General features: G+C 45.5%; 1 protein-coding gene across 11 annotated transcripts in view; it reads right to left on the minus strand.

The window, feature by feature from the left end:
• Positions 1–4,962: 4,962 nt before the first annotated feature.
• LOC127604852 (cytoplasmic dynein 1 intermediate chain 1) overlaps positions 4,963–19,643 on the minus strand; it is a 34,132-nt gene continuing 19,451 nt past the window's right edge. For all 11 annotated transcript variants that reach the window (XM_052072193.1, XM_052072190.1, XM_052072192.1 and 8 more), the window contains 7 exons: positions 13,526–13,672; positions 12,485–12,598; positions 12,169–12,302; positions 11,830–11,974; positions 9,289–9,429; positions 7,465–7,590; positions 4,963–5,634 (listed from right to left, as the gene is read on the minus strand). In XM_052072193.1, the coding sequence (XP_051928153.1) occupies positions 5,524–5,634; positions 7,465–7,590; positions 9,289–9,429; positions 11,830–11,974; positions 12,169–12,302; positions 12,485–12,598; positions 13,526–13,672 (918 nt within the window). In that variant the 3' untranslated portion in view covers positions 4,963–5,523. The remainder of the gene's footprint in view (positions 5,635–7,464; positions 7,591–9,288; positions 9,430–11,829; positions 11,975–12,168; positions 12,303–12,484; positions 12,599–13,525; positions 13,673–19,643) is intronic.

Here is a 19,643-nt window from a genome sequence, read left to right on the forward strand (position 1 = left end):
TCAAGGGATGGCAATGGCGCAGGCCATCATGAGGCATCATGGGAAATCCCCAATACCCTCCGCCTAAAGGCACATAACAAAGTGAGGATTCAAGACAAGTATTTGTTGCTTGTGTGCCAACTTGGCTTTTTCCTGACGTCGAGGGGTCCTTCCCATTTGCACATTTTGGGGGAAATTCCCTTGCCGTCTCGCCGATAGAACTCGGAACAAGCCTGATGTCCGTCAGATCACATTAAGTGGGCCCAAAGAACGGAAGAGGTGGAGTACAATTTCCTTCATTGACGCGAACGATCATGTTTTGTGTTCATGTGTTGAGCCACCTTGACTTCATGGTTGCGTGTGTCTCAGTAAATCTTTTGACTCTTTTTTTTTACGAGGCTGTAAAAGTATGCAGAGCCTCCACTTGTCTACCCAACCTGCCTGCAGTTTATGACAATACCGGTGTGCGTGTGCACGCGTGCGTCTATACAGCCGTTGCCTACATCTAACATCCGTCTTCTGCTTACCTGTGCAAGTGTGTGTGTACATGCTCGCGCGTGCACACCGCGTGTGCATCGGGAGACAAAGTGTATTGAGAAAGCGGCACGGGGGAGGTGGGAACGAGACGAGCTCCAGCCTGCAAGCCCCAGACGGCCTGGCTCCGCTGGGGCTGCGCCCAAGCACAGAGCGGCCTTTGTCACAATAATTATCCTGACGCTCAGCCTCTTCTTGACTGAAGCTTCCGTGTTGGCTGGCGCTCTAGCGCCACCATTCGCCGCTGACAGGAATGTTGTCTGTGCAGCGACATGATGCAAGGCGTGTGGTTGTGTCTGGAGGATCATACCCGAGTGAAACAAGGCACATTTTAAAAGCCCTTCACAATCTAAATTCTAGTATTTGATGAAATTGTAACTGGTAGCCAACCTACTTTTACAATCTCAATGACAATCCACTCCCAATTATATTCTCTTTCATTTGCAGTGTTTCTTGGCTGCATTGCTTTCAGAACATGTCTGTTGATTATTTTCAGTCAGATTGAAATCTGACTGAAAACGATGTCGTTTCTTGATATCTACGTCGATTCTCAGTCATGCAGGTCAGGTCAGGTCAGGTCAGGCATCTGTGTTGCCATTCAATCTAATCTGCCCAGGGCCTTTACACTCAGCCCTATGAGCCAATATAACTTGAATTACTGTTTCTCATGACGTACAAGTTGTTAGCATAGTAATTGCCAGAGTCACTTTTAAAGGGTTTTGGAAAAATTCATCAAACGAGGCCAGTTGCGATTCAACCGTTGACAATTTCCCGGATGACCTGCATGACTGAGAATCAACGTAGATATCAAGAAAAACGACATCGTTAACAATACCATTAATGATTTTTATGGATACTTTGACAGGAAGTTAAAAATGACTTAGCTTATAAATAGGTTATGAAATCCTTATGAACAACCCTTTATAGTGGGTGTCCTGATAATAATGTGGTATCAAATGTCACTTGTGCACCTGCTCCTCATAATGCTGCTGGGAGAGATTTTGTTTTTGCCCCAATAGTTCTCTATCCTTACAGTGCGGATCCAAATCCGAGTCAAATACGGCAAGCTAAAGCAATTTTTTTTTCTTTCCCCTCCCTCTCTGGCATCCAGGGCTGCTTTCCTGTACCCTGAGGAGGGACCGGATCACATATGCCGTCAGGCAGAACTCTGGCAGGTCAGCTCAATTTCAGTAAGTTGAAAATGAAATTATGCCCACTGTGCAGTTGTGCCATGAAGCCAACGATGAGCAGAAATAAGGACTTTTTTTTAGAACGTGTGGTGATAAAACTTTCTATTTATTAGTTTTGTTAACGTATATGATTTATCATTCTCCAGTTTGATATGATGACTCCCCGACACGAAATCTCCCATGTTTTGGGAGTTGAGCAAAAAAGTAGGATGTGTGAGTCACACTGCGCTCCCCCTCAGACCTCCACATGGCATACTGACTGTTTGAGAGCTCCATGTTTGAGTCAGGCGGCCTCTGACCGCAGGCTCCACGGCGGTCGCTGCTAATTAGAGCGCTGCTGGCTGATTGGGAACTGGCTTTTGGATCCCTGCAGCAGGGAAGCGACTCACATGGCTGCCAACCATGCCTGTGGGGTGGCTTTTCCAACCGTAATGTGTTGTTCATAAACACACACACACACACACACACACACACACACATGCGGCCAAGGACTGTCTGCATGTGTAATGTTGTAAGCAAGCAGAGGTGGCAAAAGTTACTTTTGTAAAAACAGACTGATAAAAAGATCCGAGCGCTGTACGCTGGCAGAGAAGTCTCTCTTTAAAAACAGACTTCAAGCTGTTTATTGCCACTCCTTGTTGAAGTTTTCTCTCAAACTAACAAACTAAAAAGTGAGTTTAATCTTGCATATTAAAAAAATACATGCAATACATGCAGCCAGATTATATATTTAAAAAAAACTCAGACATATATTCTTTATCCTCTGTGACTAATATTACTGATGTATGGAGGAGCTTAGACGGTCATGTAAAGTATGTTCTGTGTTATAATGCTCCACGTTGCTAAGGTGAGCACACCCAAATAAGCAAGACAATGTCCATTGAATTGAAGCAAAAAATTATTACTTTTTCCCTTCATTACTTTGTGGAAAAATTATTGGCGAAACAAATGTTTTAGTTGCAAACAAATTCGACTTGGTATCTTAAGGCGCCTGGTACCTGATATACCATCATTGTAAATATGAACAAAAGATCGGCACCGGTTTTCTAAACTCTAATATTTTCCTAGGAATCTGTTTGCGAATGTGTTATGTTGATGTTTCGCATGTCATTGTGTGAATATGAATTACATCTCGGCACAGTCACATGATCAAAGGCCTTTTTGAGAAAACATTTGCATGAGGAGACAATGTTTGTTTTAAAAGTTGATGTCAGCAGCGCGCTCTTCAGTGTCAAGGCACAGCATAAGTTGGAAAAAATCATAATTCATAATCGTAATTTTTCCTTTCGTTCCCACCACACGACTGGAAGCCACAGGCTCCGGCCGGGTCTGAAACGAGAGCCATGATTTCTGTCTGCTTTTCGTCACGACCACACTTTTATGCTCCCTGTTTTCCAAATTTATTTATCAGCGGTTTCAGCATTCTGGCAATTAATGTTTCACGGTCCGCGCAGGAAATTGAATTACTTGCTCGGTTTGTCGAGCACTATTTAACCATTGACGTGTCTGTGAAAAAAAGTCACCGTTGGCAATTGAAACTGAATTACAGTAAATGCAGCTTTCATTCTTTGGCCACGATCAGGTCCTTGGAATATCCATCCAATTTTTTTATACTGGGTGCACCCTGGACTGGTAGTCAGCCAGTGACAGGCAAATTAAATCTGTAGTATGTAGTCTTGAAGCTTCATGCAAGATTTGATTGCAGCCTGACTTGAGTCGTCCTTTCCCCAGTCACGTTTCTGCCCAAAGAAATGCCCCCAGCTCACAAAATGGTCAACATGATTTATTCCTGATGAAATATGGCCAAAAACGAAATGCTACCAGTTTGATGTTGTATATGTTTGCATCTTACCATCAATTCAAACATAAGAGAGGCGATCGATGGTCTTGTCGGTGCTTGCAACCTTCCATGGCTCAAAAACCAACATTATATCCCTTGACATATCCCTCCACATATCCTTTTCGTGAGTAGTATATCTTCCCGTCCAGGATCACGATAGAGCAACAATAGCCACAGTACAGAAGAGCAAAGTCAAATAATTAAGCACATATGTGACTGTTATGCATGCGAAGGCCACACGGCTTGTAATTCGGTGCTTTAGTCCAGGTGGTCAGGCTCTCCCCGGTGGCTGCCGCTGACCTTCTGAATAGTTCTCATTTGGTTGGCACAAAACCCTAAAAAAAAGAACCCCGCAAGGAGTAAAGCGGCCAAAGGTGCGGTTGATGGTAATGACGGCGCCACGGATGATTGAGGCCATTCATGCACAAGTGGATGGTCGGCTGCAATGTCGTCACTGCCCCCGGTTTACCACTCACTTTGACAGTGTGCATTGCCCTCATTACCCGTCCATTGTCTGGGGAAGAGGAGAACAAAAGACGAGTGATGAAATTACGACCTCACTTTTTTATCGAACGTGATGCGGACACGCTTGTTCATTGTGTGTGGCGCACATCCTGCTTCACGGTTAACCACCTTGACCACGCTCTTCTTAAAGTGGGGGGAGAAAAATAATCATTCAACCCTTCATTCGATACGGTTCCGATTACATTTGAGATTTTCATTTGATCAACCGATGCCAAGTCTGATTTGAAATAAGTGATCCTTTTAGAAACATGTCGGAGTGTATTGAGTACACTCTTGATTGCGTCTCCACAGGGATGCCAGCAGGCGCTGTGGTGATCCTGCCTGGTGTAGTCCAGACCTCAGGCTGGGGGCCAGAACGCTTGCAGTCGACTGCATGGGAAAAGCAAAGGTAGCTTTTTTTATATTCTGGCTCTTCAAATCAAATCGTAGATACAGTGAACCGGATTGTTGACTGATACAGAGGTACATCACGGGAAGCGAACCGCAAAATCCATCTGACAGCGCTGTGGCGAAAAAAACCTAACAAATATTGAGTTTGGATCCATTTGAAGCACAGCGACTCAAACCATCGTAATAAATGTGAGTAAACACAAAACAGTTCCCAAAATAAGTTGCGCTCCTGTCTCCACAGAGATTTCACTTGTACATGACCTGTTCTCAGTTAATCAGGACAGATAGCCCCCATTGGATTGTATTTATTGTCGTCTCACTACTTCCCTGCGCCCCATTCTCTGGAATCCCTCGCTTGTTCACAACAATCTCAGTTGGGATTCTTTTAGCACAATACATGACCCAATAAGTGACCTACAATGTAATGGACCAGATTACACAATGTGAGAAGCCCATTTTTTCAAATCTGCAGTGCACATGCGCACTTAAAGTAGACCCATGATGTCGTTTTCCTGTGCATGAAACGCCGACTTGTGCGTTTATTTCAGTAGTTTTCAGTGTACAAATGTTTCTTGTGAGCAACATTTCTGGAAAAGCCGATGAGGAAGCCAAAACGCAAGAACCGTTCTGAACTGCTGTATATTAAACATTTGTAGTTCATGATCGAACGTCAAGCCAAAAGGCCCATATGTGACACCCACAAAACGTAGTCTCTGGAATACGCATGCAAGTAGCCCAACGTGAAGTGAACATGACGTTTGTAAACAGTGAGTCTGGAGACCCTTGCTTGAGTTTTTTTTTAACACGAGTGCAAAGCGTTTGTAGAACACAACATCGTGAAGCTAAGATGGGAACCACATTTCAGAAATTCTTAGCCACGCATAACCCGACGCGATCCACCTGCATGTACAGGGGAGCAGAACCGGAACATACAAGAGCAAACATAACGCAGTCCAATGCACGGGAAGGTTGGGAGCCAACGCAAACAGGAATAAGAAGAAGCACATGCGACGGTTGACACCGAGATAAGCACACCAAGGCTCCGCTTTGGTTTGATGTGGCTCTCTATGAAGCCAGCTCCATAGGTCCTTCCTCCTCGCCGTCCTCATGGTTGGCACGGATCTCCATCAGCGTACGGGCGAAGCGTGTCCAGTCGTCACTGTGGGCCACCGACAGCTTGTGGGGGATGTCGTAGAATGGAATTCATGTCAGTTTCAACATCGCCGAGCATTATTTTATTTTTTTTAAAGGCAGAAGTTAACCCAATTAATCCCAAATTTTTCCCAGACATTTAAAATTCTAAATCAGGTGTCATTGGTAGCCATTTTAAGTAATCAGTCATAAAAAAAATTAGAGCCCTGTAAATTAAATCATTGTTGGTGGAATTAAATGGGTTCATATAGGTCTTCAGCCGGAATCGAACCCCAGACCTCTGCACGTGCTAAACAGTCGTCACTGTGACGCCATTGGTCAACCTTAACCCACCTGACCAACCCATTCATTTACAAATGGCACGGGGCAAAACAACAGAATGCCAATATTTATTTCCCCGTCATACCGCCATAACAAATTCATGCTAAAATTAGCCGTGGTAAAATTACCGGTAGTCGAGCTAATGTGCCAACACTGCCTTAAGCTGAAAATGCCCGCCTGCGAACATAGCGGGGATTTCAGGCGGGGTTCTTGCTCGCTTTGTGGCAATGGCTAAGTCACGTGGAGGCTATTTTACAAGGACATGAAGAAAAGGAAGGAGAAGGGGGATCAAACACACTCATCCATAACAGTTCTGACATTTGGGTAAACGCGCAGGGCTAGCGGACCCAAAATGATCCATTGCGGTATTTGTGGAGGTTTTTACTGTAGCATAAAGTACTTTATATTTTTAGTTCATTGTGCGTGTCTTTCACCAGCAGACCAAACTTGCATGAAACATCGCAAAAGTCCAGTGTGGACAGCAAACCCTCAAGCAAAAGCGTCAGCAAGTCACTTGTATACAATTTACCACTTTGTGTCTCACCATATGTTGGCATCGTGATGTGTCGTTTAACGCAGAGCAACTTACATTTTTTAACACGAGACGTTATAGAGAAGAAAGAAGTGGGACGTAGAACCTGGCTGCAGGGAGAGAACAGCTCCACCTCTTCTGGGAAGACTAGAGTTTTTATTTGTTGGGATTATTGTCGGAAAAAAAAATTGTGAGGTCAGAGGCTGAGCTCGTTAATACATATTTGCAAGCTCATGAAAATGATTGACGCTTCATCAGTCTGATTGACCACTTTGGGTTTTTCAAAATCCAATGAGAGATACAAGACAAGGCCAGAGAGTTGCAGCTATTTTTTTTTTTTTAAGATTGTTGTGATAATGCGGCCCGGTAGTCCGGTGGTTAGCACGTCGGCTTCACAGTGCAGAGGTACCGGGTTCGATTCCAGCTCCGGCCTCCCTGTGTGGGGTTTGCATGTTCTCCCCGGGCCTGCGTGGGTTTTCTCCGGGTGCTCCGGTTTCCTCCCACATTCCAAAAACCATGCATGGCAGGCTGATTGGACGCTCTAAATTGTCCCTAGGTGTGAGTGTGAGTGCGAATGGTTGTTCGTTCGTCTCTGTGTGCCCTGTGATTGGCTGGCAACCGATTCAGGGTGTCCCCCGCCTACTGCCCGGAGACAGCTGGGATAGGCTCCAGCACCCCCCACGACCCTAGTGAGGATCAAGCGGCTTGGAAGATGAATGAATGAATGAATGTTGTGATAATGCAAAATGTTTTTGGGGGGGGGGGGGGGTGAGGGGGTGGGAATTGCCAAATATGTTAAGTATTGTGTCGTGAAAACTCAACAAAAAGATTTAAAAAAAAAAATAACCATCCACAAATCAATGACAGGCACTGGAGAACATTGTATTTTGTTGACAAAATATTTGTTACTTTTTTTAGTTTTTGTCAACTAAAATAACTTTGCTAGAGAACCCAAAAGATTTATAAGGAAGTGTGTCCATCTATTATATCACGTTGAATACCTCTCCAGTATCGTAGACCCACACTCGTCCCTCCGAGTCACCCACAGCCACTTCCTTCCCTCCGGATGACCAGCGCACTCTGTTGAGAGCCGACGCACCTTCTATCGTCACGCTGGCCGTTGGTACCTAGCCAACAAACATTTTGCATCCATCAGCACACACACACGAGACGACATGAAATGATATTAGGCCACGTGTGATGTTGCTGACGATGACGCTTGCGCGTTCCTTTTTGGAAACGAGCCCTCGAATTGCATCTTGAAAATGCCATGGAAACATCTGAAGGCTTTCCATTTCATGTGTTCCTGACATATGGCAGGCGAGTCTGACAATGTCACCAGTGGAGACAGAGGCCTTTGGCATCGTGTCACCTCAAACACACAGGGCCGCCGCCGCTGCCGAGTATTTAGAAGCGGCGCTAACCACAGACTGGCTGCCATTAGCCCGCTTGAATCCGCAGCTCCGCCCAAGCGGGTCAGAACAGAGCATTTCCAATTGACTGAATATAAATGCGTGTGCGTCCGAGAGTGTGTGAATATCTCCTGGAAATGAGAACCAGGCGCTCCGCACTTCTCCGTTAATGTTGTTATGACTGTGTGTGTGTTTTAATGTGATGCTAACAATGGTAGGCTGTTGCTGTTAGAATGTGTGTGCGTGCGTGTGCACGTGGGTGTGTGTGTTTTTTTTTTAATACCTTCTGTACATCCGCTTGTGTGTGCGCGCGAGCCAATGTTTCTCAGAAAGCGCATTGTTAGGCCAATTAGGCCGTCTATAATGAACTCTTCCTCTGTCAAAGAAAGGCCCCTGTTGAGGGAACCATGGGAACGCCGTCATCTGCGTGCCTTGTGCCATCGTGATTACAGTTTATGTCGATAACGGGACACGTGAGACACCTTTTTTTTTTCATTTTGGCCCAGTGAATGTAAATGAGTCCGTATGACACGGAAAAGCGAAAGTTGTTGAGGATAGTGTTGATGTTGTTTCTATGGTAACCAAGAGACAGGAAGACTCTCATCTCCTGCTTTTTTAGCGGCGTAATCCACACCGCAACGACAAAGGATGTTTTTCCTTTTGAAGATGAAATGACTGCAATTCTGCTCGTGTTCACCAAAGTGCCGTACCACATCCTCATCTCTGCTTTATAGATGAAATAGGGAAATAAGATTAAAGTATTAGCATGGCATAAGCACTAACCACGGATCAAATAATAATTTGGCATGCAAACTCCCAAGTTCAACGTTGTGCGTTCAATTAGATTACAGCGTACACGGCAACAGTGCGCATTGGGAGAATTGATCTTTTATCCATTTAATTGTTGCTTTGTATTAGATTTCATGAATTATTGGAGAAAAGATCAGCTGTCATGGCGTGTCTGGACGAGAGAACAGTGAGTTATATCCATACCAGTTTGAGCTCTTCCCCTTTTGCTAATCAATCATAACTCACACAGGACCGAACATGGTGACAAAGCACCTGCTGCTACTTCAGTTATCCACTTAACTCCTTGATTGTATTTTGGCCATAGTTTGAGGATGGAAGATGGATGGAAGAGGGTGGCAGGGTTCTGCAGTTGCATGAATATTGTACAGAGGTCTGCAGGAATGTTGGGAGGCAGCCTGGACGAGTGGATGTCACCCGGTGTGATTTAAAGCAAGGGCTGTGGGAAACGCCCACGGGGTGACGAGGGCGGGGCGCGCTCGGGTGTTTGTTTGTGTGGTTCAGGTCGAGGCGTAGCAACGGGCCCTCGGGACACACGTCAACAGAGCGAAAACACACCCGCGATGACCTTCAGTCAGCCATCCATCATGGAAAACACACACACACCTCCGTGTCGTTGTTGAGGTTCCACAGGTCGAGACGACCCATGCCATCCACGGAGGCGAAGATTGCAGGGTGCACGGGCGACCACATGACATCATAGACATAGTCGGCGTTGTCCTCAAAAGAGTACAGAGGCTTGTTTTGCTGGAAGAGATCAGAAGATGTTTATGATGGTGCAAAACAGCTGTAGAGAGAAAAAAAAAGTGAGCGTTCAGGGTTAGAGCATTTGACTGGGTCGAGACGAGACGAGACGAAAAAAAAAAAGGAGCGCGAGAGAGAATGGAGAGAGGGAGTGAGCGAGCTTCAGACAGAGTGGCGCTGCCTCAGCCTTGGGGCCTGTCTGGGTGCGCAGCCTAATTAAAAAGCCTCGTACATTCACACACCGCCATAAAACCGCTGGGAGAGATGAAAGGAAGGGCCCCTCCACAAGGTGTACTGTAACCTCAGCACAACAGCCTTCTGCAACAGAGATGGAATGAGATGGCTAATGCGAAGGGAAAAAAAAATATGGATCCCAAGAAACGGATCCAAACAAATGGCGCTCTAAATAAAAGCAAAATATTTGAATTTTTTTCAGAGTGCAAGGACAATTGTTGTACACTCTGCAGGAAAACAAATACGGGTTTTCATTCATTCAGTCAGTCATTTTCTGAACCGCTTTATCCTCACAAGGGCTGCTGGAGCCTATCCCAGCTGTCCTCGGATAGTAGGCGGGGAACACCCCGAACCGGTTGCCAGCCAATCACAGGGCAGACAGAAACAAACAACCATTCGTGCTCACACTTACACCCAGGGACAAGCTAGAGTGTTCAATTAGCCTGCCGTGCACGTTTTTGGAACGTGGGAGGAAACCGGAGCACCCGGAGAAAACCCACGCAGTCCCGGGGAGAACATGCATACTCCACACAGGGAGGCCGGAGCTGGAATTGAACCTCTGCACTGTTAAGTTGACGCGCAACCACTCGGAATACCGGGCTGCCGCGGGTTTTCCTAATCAAATTAATTATTTTTTTTTTTTATTTCGTCGCAATCTGATCTGCACCTACAACATGGCTGCAAACAGAGAGGAGCTAGTTTATAAAAGTAGAGTCAGTTTTGCTAACCTAACCATTTGGAGCCCTGCGACTTATATAATTTTTTTATCCAAAGTATGTGCTTCAAGGCCAATACCAATTTTACAGAGGTACCGAAGACGAATTGGCTTTGTATGTTTATTTGGTGGTCATGTACAATGGCAACAAGAAGTTGTGTGAATGATATAAACACAAAATTCCTTAATTTGGTTGTCAGGATCTCAACAAACGAATGACTTTCTTGGCCAAGTTGTCATCGTGGCTGCAAAGTTTCGAAGACTCCACATCAGTCATCTTGAAGGTATCCTACCAACCAACATAATGAATCAACGTTGGCCGTGGTCACCTAACATCCCTCCCATTTTTCCTCTCGAGCCCCAGAGATTGTATCCATCATTTCCAGAAAACGACATGAAATATGAACTCGCAAGCACAGGCATTCCCGAAATTCCATCTCAGCTGAGCTTGCAAGAATAGCCAGCAGTTTGCTGGATTTTGTTGATACATGTCCTCTGCCTTGGTGGTGTGGTTCAGTGTGAATGTGAGTTTGAATGGCTGCTTGTCTCTCTGTGTGTGCCCCGCAACTGACTGAGGACCAGTTCTAGGGGCTAGTCTGCCTTTTGCTCTGCATCAGCTGCAATGGGCTCCAGTTCCCCGCAACCTTGAACAGGCTAAGCGCAGTCGAAAATAGACATCTTTTGAATCTTTGAAATACAAATCAGCTTTCCTGTTTATTAAGAGTTTGATGTACTTTCCATCCGCCCCCTCAGTCAAGATCACCTCATCTGATTGGAAGTTCCGAGAAGAGCGTGGCGCACTAACATGTCATCAATCCCTTTACTCACTGAATAAGTTGACCAAAAGAGTTCACGTAATGCTGAAAACCCTCGCTGCCGTGACTATTTCAGACTCCCAATGTTTATATTAAGTGCAGCATTGGAACTCCGTAATGTTAAAAACATTAGCGGACTACTTTTCGAAGACCCTTTTGAACTTGAGAACGATATAGACGTCGACCTGAATGTGCGGTTGCGAGTCATGCTCCACTTTGTGAAGGCTATGATTGGTGGGCGGAAGGTAAACCCCGAGGGGTTTTTAGGTAAGCGGTGGCAGCCTGCTTGAGGTATATCAAAGCATCTGTTTGCACACAAACATACACACACACACTTAGATTAATGTCCCGCATGCCCACATACAAATATGGATAGGCATAAGAGGCAAAGAATGCATTCCTGTGGTGCCCCTCAAAGGAAAAGCGAATTCTCAAAACCTGAGACCCTCTCCCATTTCACGCGCTCCATTTTGTCTTGCTTCTCATGAAGTACCGGTAAACCCATTGACAAGCATAGCTGAAAGTTTCGCTTCAAGATTGAAGTTGTGGCCAAAGCTTCACAAAGGTTGTGCCTCAATCGAATTTGACACGTTGGCGGCGCACCGCAGATCCCGCGTCTCGAATGGGCAAAACACTCACCTTAGTGCTCCAAAGTTTGACTGTCCAGTCAAAGGAGCAAGTGATGAAAAGATGGGAAAAATCCACAGTGCCCACGGCGTTGTGACAGCTGATCCCTGTCACGGGCCCCTGGTGACCCTCGAACATCTCACAGATTCCCGCCTTGCTAAAAGGAGGAGAGAGAACAAAACCTTGGTTCTTGTGCCTATTTTTTTCATAAGCTGACCATTTAAATGGAATACTTTTTCATGTCAAAAGGACAGTTTCTCCAAATTTGTCCTAATCGGTGTTACTGGGCACTTCTCCTGTTTGCAAATTTGTTGAGTGTGTGTGTCTATTTGAGTGACTCCGTCCACCAACCTGCCGTGTCGGGACGCAGTGTACACCGTGCCCTCCTCGCTACCGACGACATAGTTGTTCACATCTCCTGTAGGGAAGGCCATGCCGGTCACAGCCACCGGTTTGGATTTATTGTAGACCAGTTCCATGCTTTCCTACACAAACGCATCGAGACACGCATGTACGCACACATGCACACATTGTACACATTAAGGCCGAGAAGAAAAGAAAAAAAAGCAAAACTCCGACAACTCCTACTACATATACCGTGCACATATGCGACATTCCATCTTATCAGTGAAGATATTTGATAACATGCGATGCCGTGTGGTGAAACCTGAGGCTGAGACAGCATGTCCAGACTCCAAGAGCACATCCTTCCGTCTGTAGACACGGTGATCAGGTTGTTGGCATTTTGCGTGCCGACCACGTTGACACAGTACACGGGGTGCTGCACACAAGGGCCAGATACAAAATGACTGTCCTTAGCTGTCACTCTGTCATACCTTCTCATAAAGAAGCTACTTGTTGCTTTTTACGTCAATTATACTATTGATGTCATTTGGCATCATAGTCTTTGTGTTCAGACTCAACATCCCTTGATAAAATAAAATAAAAACTACAGTATATACTATACTGACCCGAAATCGTGACCCTGATAGTCACACGCCGTCATTCAGTACTTGTTCGGTGTAGTGTGCTCACTTGTTTGGTGCACAGTTTCCTTTGACTGGACTCGACATCTGGCTTACCCGCGCTGCTGTGCAAATCCACAGGAGTGTGTGAAACCATAATGTCATTACTGGCTAGTAATTGATTTGTCTGCAGGGCCACACAAAGAATCCTTTCAGCAATCAGCACCATGCTAAGCTGCTCGCTCTCACTGAATGGAGAGAACATGACCAAGAGCGAAGGCCTCATTATTTCGCAGCCACTTTAAGCCAGCAGTGTGGTCGGCAGTCCGCTCGTGTGTGTGTGTGTGTGTGCGTGTATAGCTGTAGTTATACATGACTCTTGTCGTTATGATGAAGCCAGTGCATATACAGTACAGCATATGGCTGAGCCATTGGTCGAGCTCAGAGGATATAACGGAGTGTGTGGACTGTCTGTTAAGTGTGTTAAGTCACAAATTTGACGCCTGACCTTTTGTTAGTATTGTGAAAGGTTTTTTTGGGGGGTCAATGTAGCAGCTAAAAAAATATTTTCCTCACATATAATACAGTAATGCCTAACGCACTGTACCGTTGTGCTTCTTTACAGTTCGGAGGTTTGGGGTTCGAATCTCCCATCCATCCATCCATTCTCAACTTGCTAAACACTCTCCACTGTGATGCGAAATTCGACAACTATTAAAACAAAATATTAATAAGGCTCTCACAGTGTGTGCAGCAGCCGACAGGGGAGTCCTCTGGACTGGGGTCCGTCTGTGACTGCGGTTGTCCCACAGGACAATCTGCCCCGAGTAGGTACCCCCTACCACGAGGTTGGGGTGAAACTTGGCGAAACCCACAGACACCACTGGAGACTGTGGAGAGAGAGGAGAGTAGGAGTGTTGTGCCAAAGTGAGATAACGGCATGCGAGTGTGCTGTGCAAAGGTTTTATTTGATCTCCCTTTGTTTTTATTTTGACAATGGTTGAATGGTAGTCCAGTGGTTAGCACGTCGGCTTCACAGTGCAGAGGTTCGATTCCGGCTCCGGCCTCCCTGTGTGGAGTTTGCATGTTCTCCCCGGGCCTGCGTGGGTTTTTTCCGGGTGTTCCGGTTTCCTCCCACATTCCAAAAACATGCATGGCAGGCTGATTGGACGCTCTAAATTGTCCCTAGGTGTGAGTGTGAGCGTGGTTGGTTGTTCGTCTCTGTGTGCCCTGCGATTGGCTGGCAACCGATTCAGGGTGTCCCCCGCCTACTGCCCGATGACAGCTGGGATAGGCTCCAGCACCGCCCGCGACCCTCGTGAGGATCAAGCGGCTCGGAAGATGAATGAATGAATGAATGATTAGTTGATGTCATATTCAATTCAGTGATTCATTCGTGTCACAAAGGAGAGCCCGCCAGTGGTTGGTCAGCTCGTTGAGGACAGATTTGAACCAGAGAAGTGTAACAGGAGAGGGAGATGATGAGTTTGGCCAGGGCGAGGGTACGTCGGGCAGAGAAGAGAAGGGGTGATGCCTGGGCGGAGACCGGACAAAGGGGGGAATTGTAGTCCTCTTTCGCCTCAGCCGTGTCACATTACGGCATCAAAACCCCAACAGCCACTAGAGCGCTCACTGTAGCCTCCGTCGTGACAAGCGCACCCTTTAACCCCCACTCCCTCAGAGGCACGCAGACACTCTCCTCTTCACTGCTTTTCCCCTTCAGGCTTCGAGCCAGCACTCCCTGACCCATAGCCAATGTCGTTTCTATTCTTAGGACTTTGTAGAGTGGTGCAGGGGGGAATTGCGCGGCACCGTACGGATATGCATTCATCCCTCCATCCCGTAATCCAGCACATTCATGGAAAAGAAGGCTGACGCAAACTGGAAGTACCAGAATATACTTAACAAATCAGTTGCCAATAAATATAAAGGAGTCCATGAAAAAAACACACTGTACTCTTCAGGACACACATTTATTACTGAAAGACTCAGCAAGTAATATTTTGACGTAAAATATGATTTCAATTGAATTGGAATCAATTCGATGGAATTGTCTTCATCACAGAATGATGTTGATCACATTTTCTCTCGTGAAATTGCAGTTTAAAACCCCAAAACAGTTTAGAATGTTGGCTATATCCATCCTTCCTTTCCCACTCTCTTTCTCTCTCTCTCTCTCTCTTTCACTCTCTGTATCCTGACCACGAGCCATGTGCAAACCAGCCGACTCTAAACCCAAGTACATTTTGTAAAGGAGACTGGAAAAGAAACCAGAAGGAAAGCAAACACTCTCTTTCTCTCTTTTTATGGTTTCTTCTGAAGAGTCCTGGCTTGCAGAGGAATGGTGCGGGAGTCGCTTCAGATGTCAAGACTCAAAATAAACTCAACTTCTGCGGTGAAAATAAAAGTTGCTTATAAGCCGGCAAGGAGGCCCGCTCTGAAAAGTTTATTTGTACAGTTCAATAAAGAGGGGATACTGCTATTTTGACGGCACAACCCGAGTATAACCAGTCCACGGGCTGTTATTGAAATTGAAATGTTATAAAATCTTACGGCTACTGTCGCGGCTTTACATAGCAAGTGCAAAAGATAACTATAAAACCCCGATTCAGGAATTGCTAATTTACTGTGCCGTCCATGGAAACTTCCCTCCTTAACATAAACACTTGGTGTACCATCCAGATTTGAGATTAGCTGCGGTTGTCTGACTGGTTGCTGTTTGATGTCTGCAGCGACTCCGTCATAAAGTCAAGCCTTTCCCCATGGAGAGACAAAGTCATCACCGCAACAATCATTGTCTTGTTGAAGGGCCGTGACCCGTTTCAAAGGCTAAAAGGGGGCCACTGATTCATCTCATGCACCAGTATCGCACTCACTATTGTATCGGTTCTCGTCGTTTTTATCAGAAGGATAATTAAGGGATCTTCATGTCGTCTTCTACTTCCTTTCATTTTCTGACCATATTGTCGCGGTTTGAATCATTATTTGCATGGATTTAGCATCCCTGTATTTGAAGGCGCGTTATACGTATTAAAATAAGCAAATCATTCACCTTCAACTCCTCCGTACGTTTCTCTTCATACATCTGGACACCCCAGAAGCACATCTGTCTAAATAACACCTTAACAACTCTCACATGTGATTGCGCGGGCAAATCAGGCCTGACATTTTTTTTTTCTTCCCCAAATGCCATGTGGCCCTCATGAGTGATTCTCATCTCGCATGCAGCAAGGCGACCCCCCCCCCCCCCTCCCTCCCCCTCACCAAACACGCACCCAACATCAACATTTCACAAGACTGGATGTGAGAAGGGTAAGGGGAAGTTGACAGGTTGCAGGGTTGCAGCAAAAGTCATGGCCCTATATATTAAACCGAAGAAGAATTGTAAATATTTTACTGGAAGAATGTCAGAGAGGAAAAAAAACCCTAAACAAAACCATCTCGCTTGGTGACTTGTGTTAAGTCCTACCCACCCAAGAGATTGTCGCCTACCTGCCACTTGGGCTCACAAGTGCTTCTGGCAACCCTCCTTATATTCACGGGACATTTTCCGTTCAGGATAATGCACACATGGGCAAGGCTCTGATTGAAAGATGGCACCCAGTGAAGGATTACAGACGAATGACCGAAGGAAAAAGAAACTCGAGAGAATGGATCGCTCTCTCTTTTGTTGCTTTCTATCCTCGGGTAACAAATTGCCTCTGAAGTCATATTGCAGTGGCAGAGTTGAAGCCAGCGTGCCATGATGAGAATAGGAGGGAGTGAAGTGAAGTTGGGGGCTGAAGGGGGTGTAGGGGGGTGAAGACAGTAGATGGATCCACACCTCCCTTCTTACCACACTCATCTGGTTTCCACTCTGCCTTATCGGGACCAGATGGATACATCTTCTGAAATCCCGCCACCCTTCTTCACCACCACCTCCCCTGACTTTGCTAGTTTATGACACAGCACAGATTTTGTCACTCTGCGGTTTTCTCCAAGGAAAGAGAAAATAGCAACGACGGTCTCTATTTTACCAGGAGGAGAGAATGCAAGCTGAAAAAGGCTTCTCTCCAAGGGTTCCTTTGCCTCTATTTTACATCATTCTCTTTCTATTGCCACACACTACGATTTAATGGCACTGATCGGTGGCTTTTTTTTTTAAATTTTGTTTTGTTTTAATATGATGATCCACTTCCTCTCCTGCAGTATGCTCACGAACCGTAAGAATCCTTTGTGTAGCAACATACTGTAACACACAAAAGCCATCTCTGGTTACAATTTGATCAGTTTCACAAAGGAGATGTTTTATCTACGGCCAAAGTGAAAGGCAAAACAATTAAATGCTCTTCCACGAGATGGGATAAGGTTAAATTAACCTGCGTGTCCACCTGACACCCGTCATTCATCCAACCGAATACTTCCTGCGAGTATATACCGTTGTATTGAAAAACGGGAATGAAACCGAATGCCAGTTGGTCCTCCATCATGACTTCACTGATCTTCTCCATTTCTTACTCTCCTCCGCTTCCTCCTCATCTCCACTTTAGTGTTATGGTCGTGCGAAAAGATGCTTGGGGAGACGTGAGGCGTGTCGGCATTAATGCAAAGAAGAAGAAAAAAGACTGAATTTGATAGGCTGTGACAGTTGTAATTGGGGGGCCGTTACAGGGGGCGATGTGGGTTTTGGAATATTGGTTCAGCACTGGTTTTAAGTCAAACTTACCCTTTAATGTGGAGTGACTTTGTTCACTTGACAGACGGGTGTCATTTTACTTACGATTGTACTACTTTAAGATTGGGCCTAATTCTGGATGTCTTGAGATTGAGAAGTCTCTGAAAATTGTTCTAAAAATCATTTAAGGCTCTGACTGTCTTTAAATAGCCTCCCAAAAATACAACGCTAAACGAGATCCGCACTCCAACATCAGGATGGTACACCCAATTGCACTGAAACCAAACGACGACTTTTGAACAAACAGAAGCAGAAGCAGGCTGGAGTATTTTGGAATCTCTGTTGCCCATTCACTGCCTGTGCAGGAAATATAGACGACTGACCTCACCAAAACCTCATCTGAAACCTGAAACCATCTGTAAAGCCTAAAACAATAAAGCCCCCACTGCATCAGACCTCAACCGCAAACCCCAGCGACTCAGCACTGTCCTTTTGTATCAACCCCTCGACATTCACATATTTATAGATTTCAACCATCTACCTATCCGTACGCCAGATGAGAAATCCTTTTGCGGGCAAGTCTGGGTAAAGAAAAATGGCTGAAATGCTACTAAAGCTTCTCTCCGGGCTTGCCAAGGCCAACAAGAGAGGGCCTGCCAGATGAAGCCATGCGTACGCGTATGCGTGTAGCGCATGCATACAGTAAACATTCGGTTGGTTTGATCAGCGATGCATGTGAGAGATGTGTTCTTTGCTTCCTTTGTGGAGGGCGAACAGACGAAGAGGGAGAACATTAGAGAAAAGGGGGGCCTTCGAAGCACTCTGTGGTTTTGGGGGGGGCTTAAGTGGCACGACATGCTCACACGTTAAAAAAACATTTCATGTACAGTTTTAGCAATAGCCCGGGCAACCTTTTATGTACATATGCGATTTTTCTTTTTCTTTTTCTTTTTTTTTCCTCCACCAGTGCAAAGTGCTCTTGCATAAAAATGACCATTCAAGGAAAGCACATAATTGCTCAACAGCAAACCAACATGAAGTGTAAGAACTCATTTTGTGCATTTTTTTTCCCCCCAAACAAAAATCAGCTCAATCAAAACTTTCTTATCGAGGTGCTGTGTTTGTCTCGCCTATCATTGCAAACCCGCAAAAAAAACAATAATTAGCCTAGCCTTGTTGTCGTAAACGCAACCAAGCCACGTTCACAACATAAAGCTACAGTCGATATTTAATTTTTTTTTTTTACCATTGCTTTTCCAGGATTTTTTTCCCTCCCAATAACCTTGTGTTTTCATGGAAAACATATTGAATGTTTATGTATCGAAAATTTCTTTCATCAGTCATCATCTTCTTAACCGCTTGATCCTCACTAGGGTCGCGGGGGGTGCTGGAGCCTATCCCAGCTGTCTCCGGGCAGTAGGCGGGGGACACCCTGAATCGGTTGCCAGCCAATCGCAGGGCACACAGAGACGAACAACCATTCGCACTCACACTCACACCTAGGGACAATTTAGAGTGTTCAATCAGCCTGCCATGCATATTTTTGGAATGTGGGAGGAAACCGGAGCACCCGGAGAAAACCCACGCAGGCCCGGGGAGAACATGCAAACTCCACACAGGGAGGCCGGAGCTGGAATCGAACCCGGTACCTCTGCACTGTGAAGCCCACGTGCTAACCACTGGACTACCGGGCCGCCCATAAATTTCTTTCGTTTTGTTAAAAAAAAATCAATCATAATTTATTGGACTTTTTTTTCCTCATAAAGGGAGCCACTCATAGTTAATAACCATGTTGGATTGCAATATTGGGGGGGGGGGGGGGGGGGATGCAACTCCATTACTTTTCAAAATTGTTCAGCCCTTAGTTTAAACATCCAACAATAAAACATGCTTTTATAACACAAAACAAATGTGGTCCGGTAAGCATTATCACGCAGCACAATTTTCATTTGATTTACTTGTCCATAATTTGTTGCACGGAACAGATGCCTGGGCACAAGGTTTCAAAATGTTTGTCAAAACTAAAGGGACTCGGAAAATGCGCTGTTGATACCTTCCAAAATACAAAACATCTTTGTATATAAATCCGAATGTAACAAGATGCAGGCCCGTAGTCCAACCATAAAACCGCAGATTATAACAGCAATATAAATTACCGAGCAGTGAAACAATGAAATGTTTCATGAGGGATGGGAGTAGACTGGGTA

This window comes from Hippocampus zosterae, chromosome 7, assembly GCF_025434085.1.
Source record: "Hippocampus zosterae strain Florida chromosome 7, ASM2543408v3, whole genome shotgun sequence".
Taxonomy (NCBI): Eukaryota; Metazoa; Chordata; class Actinopteri; order Syngnathiformes; family Syngnathidae; genus Hippocampus; species Hippocampus zosterae.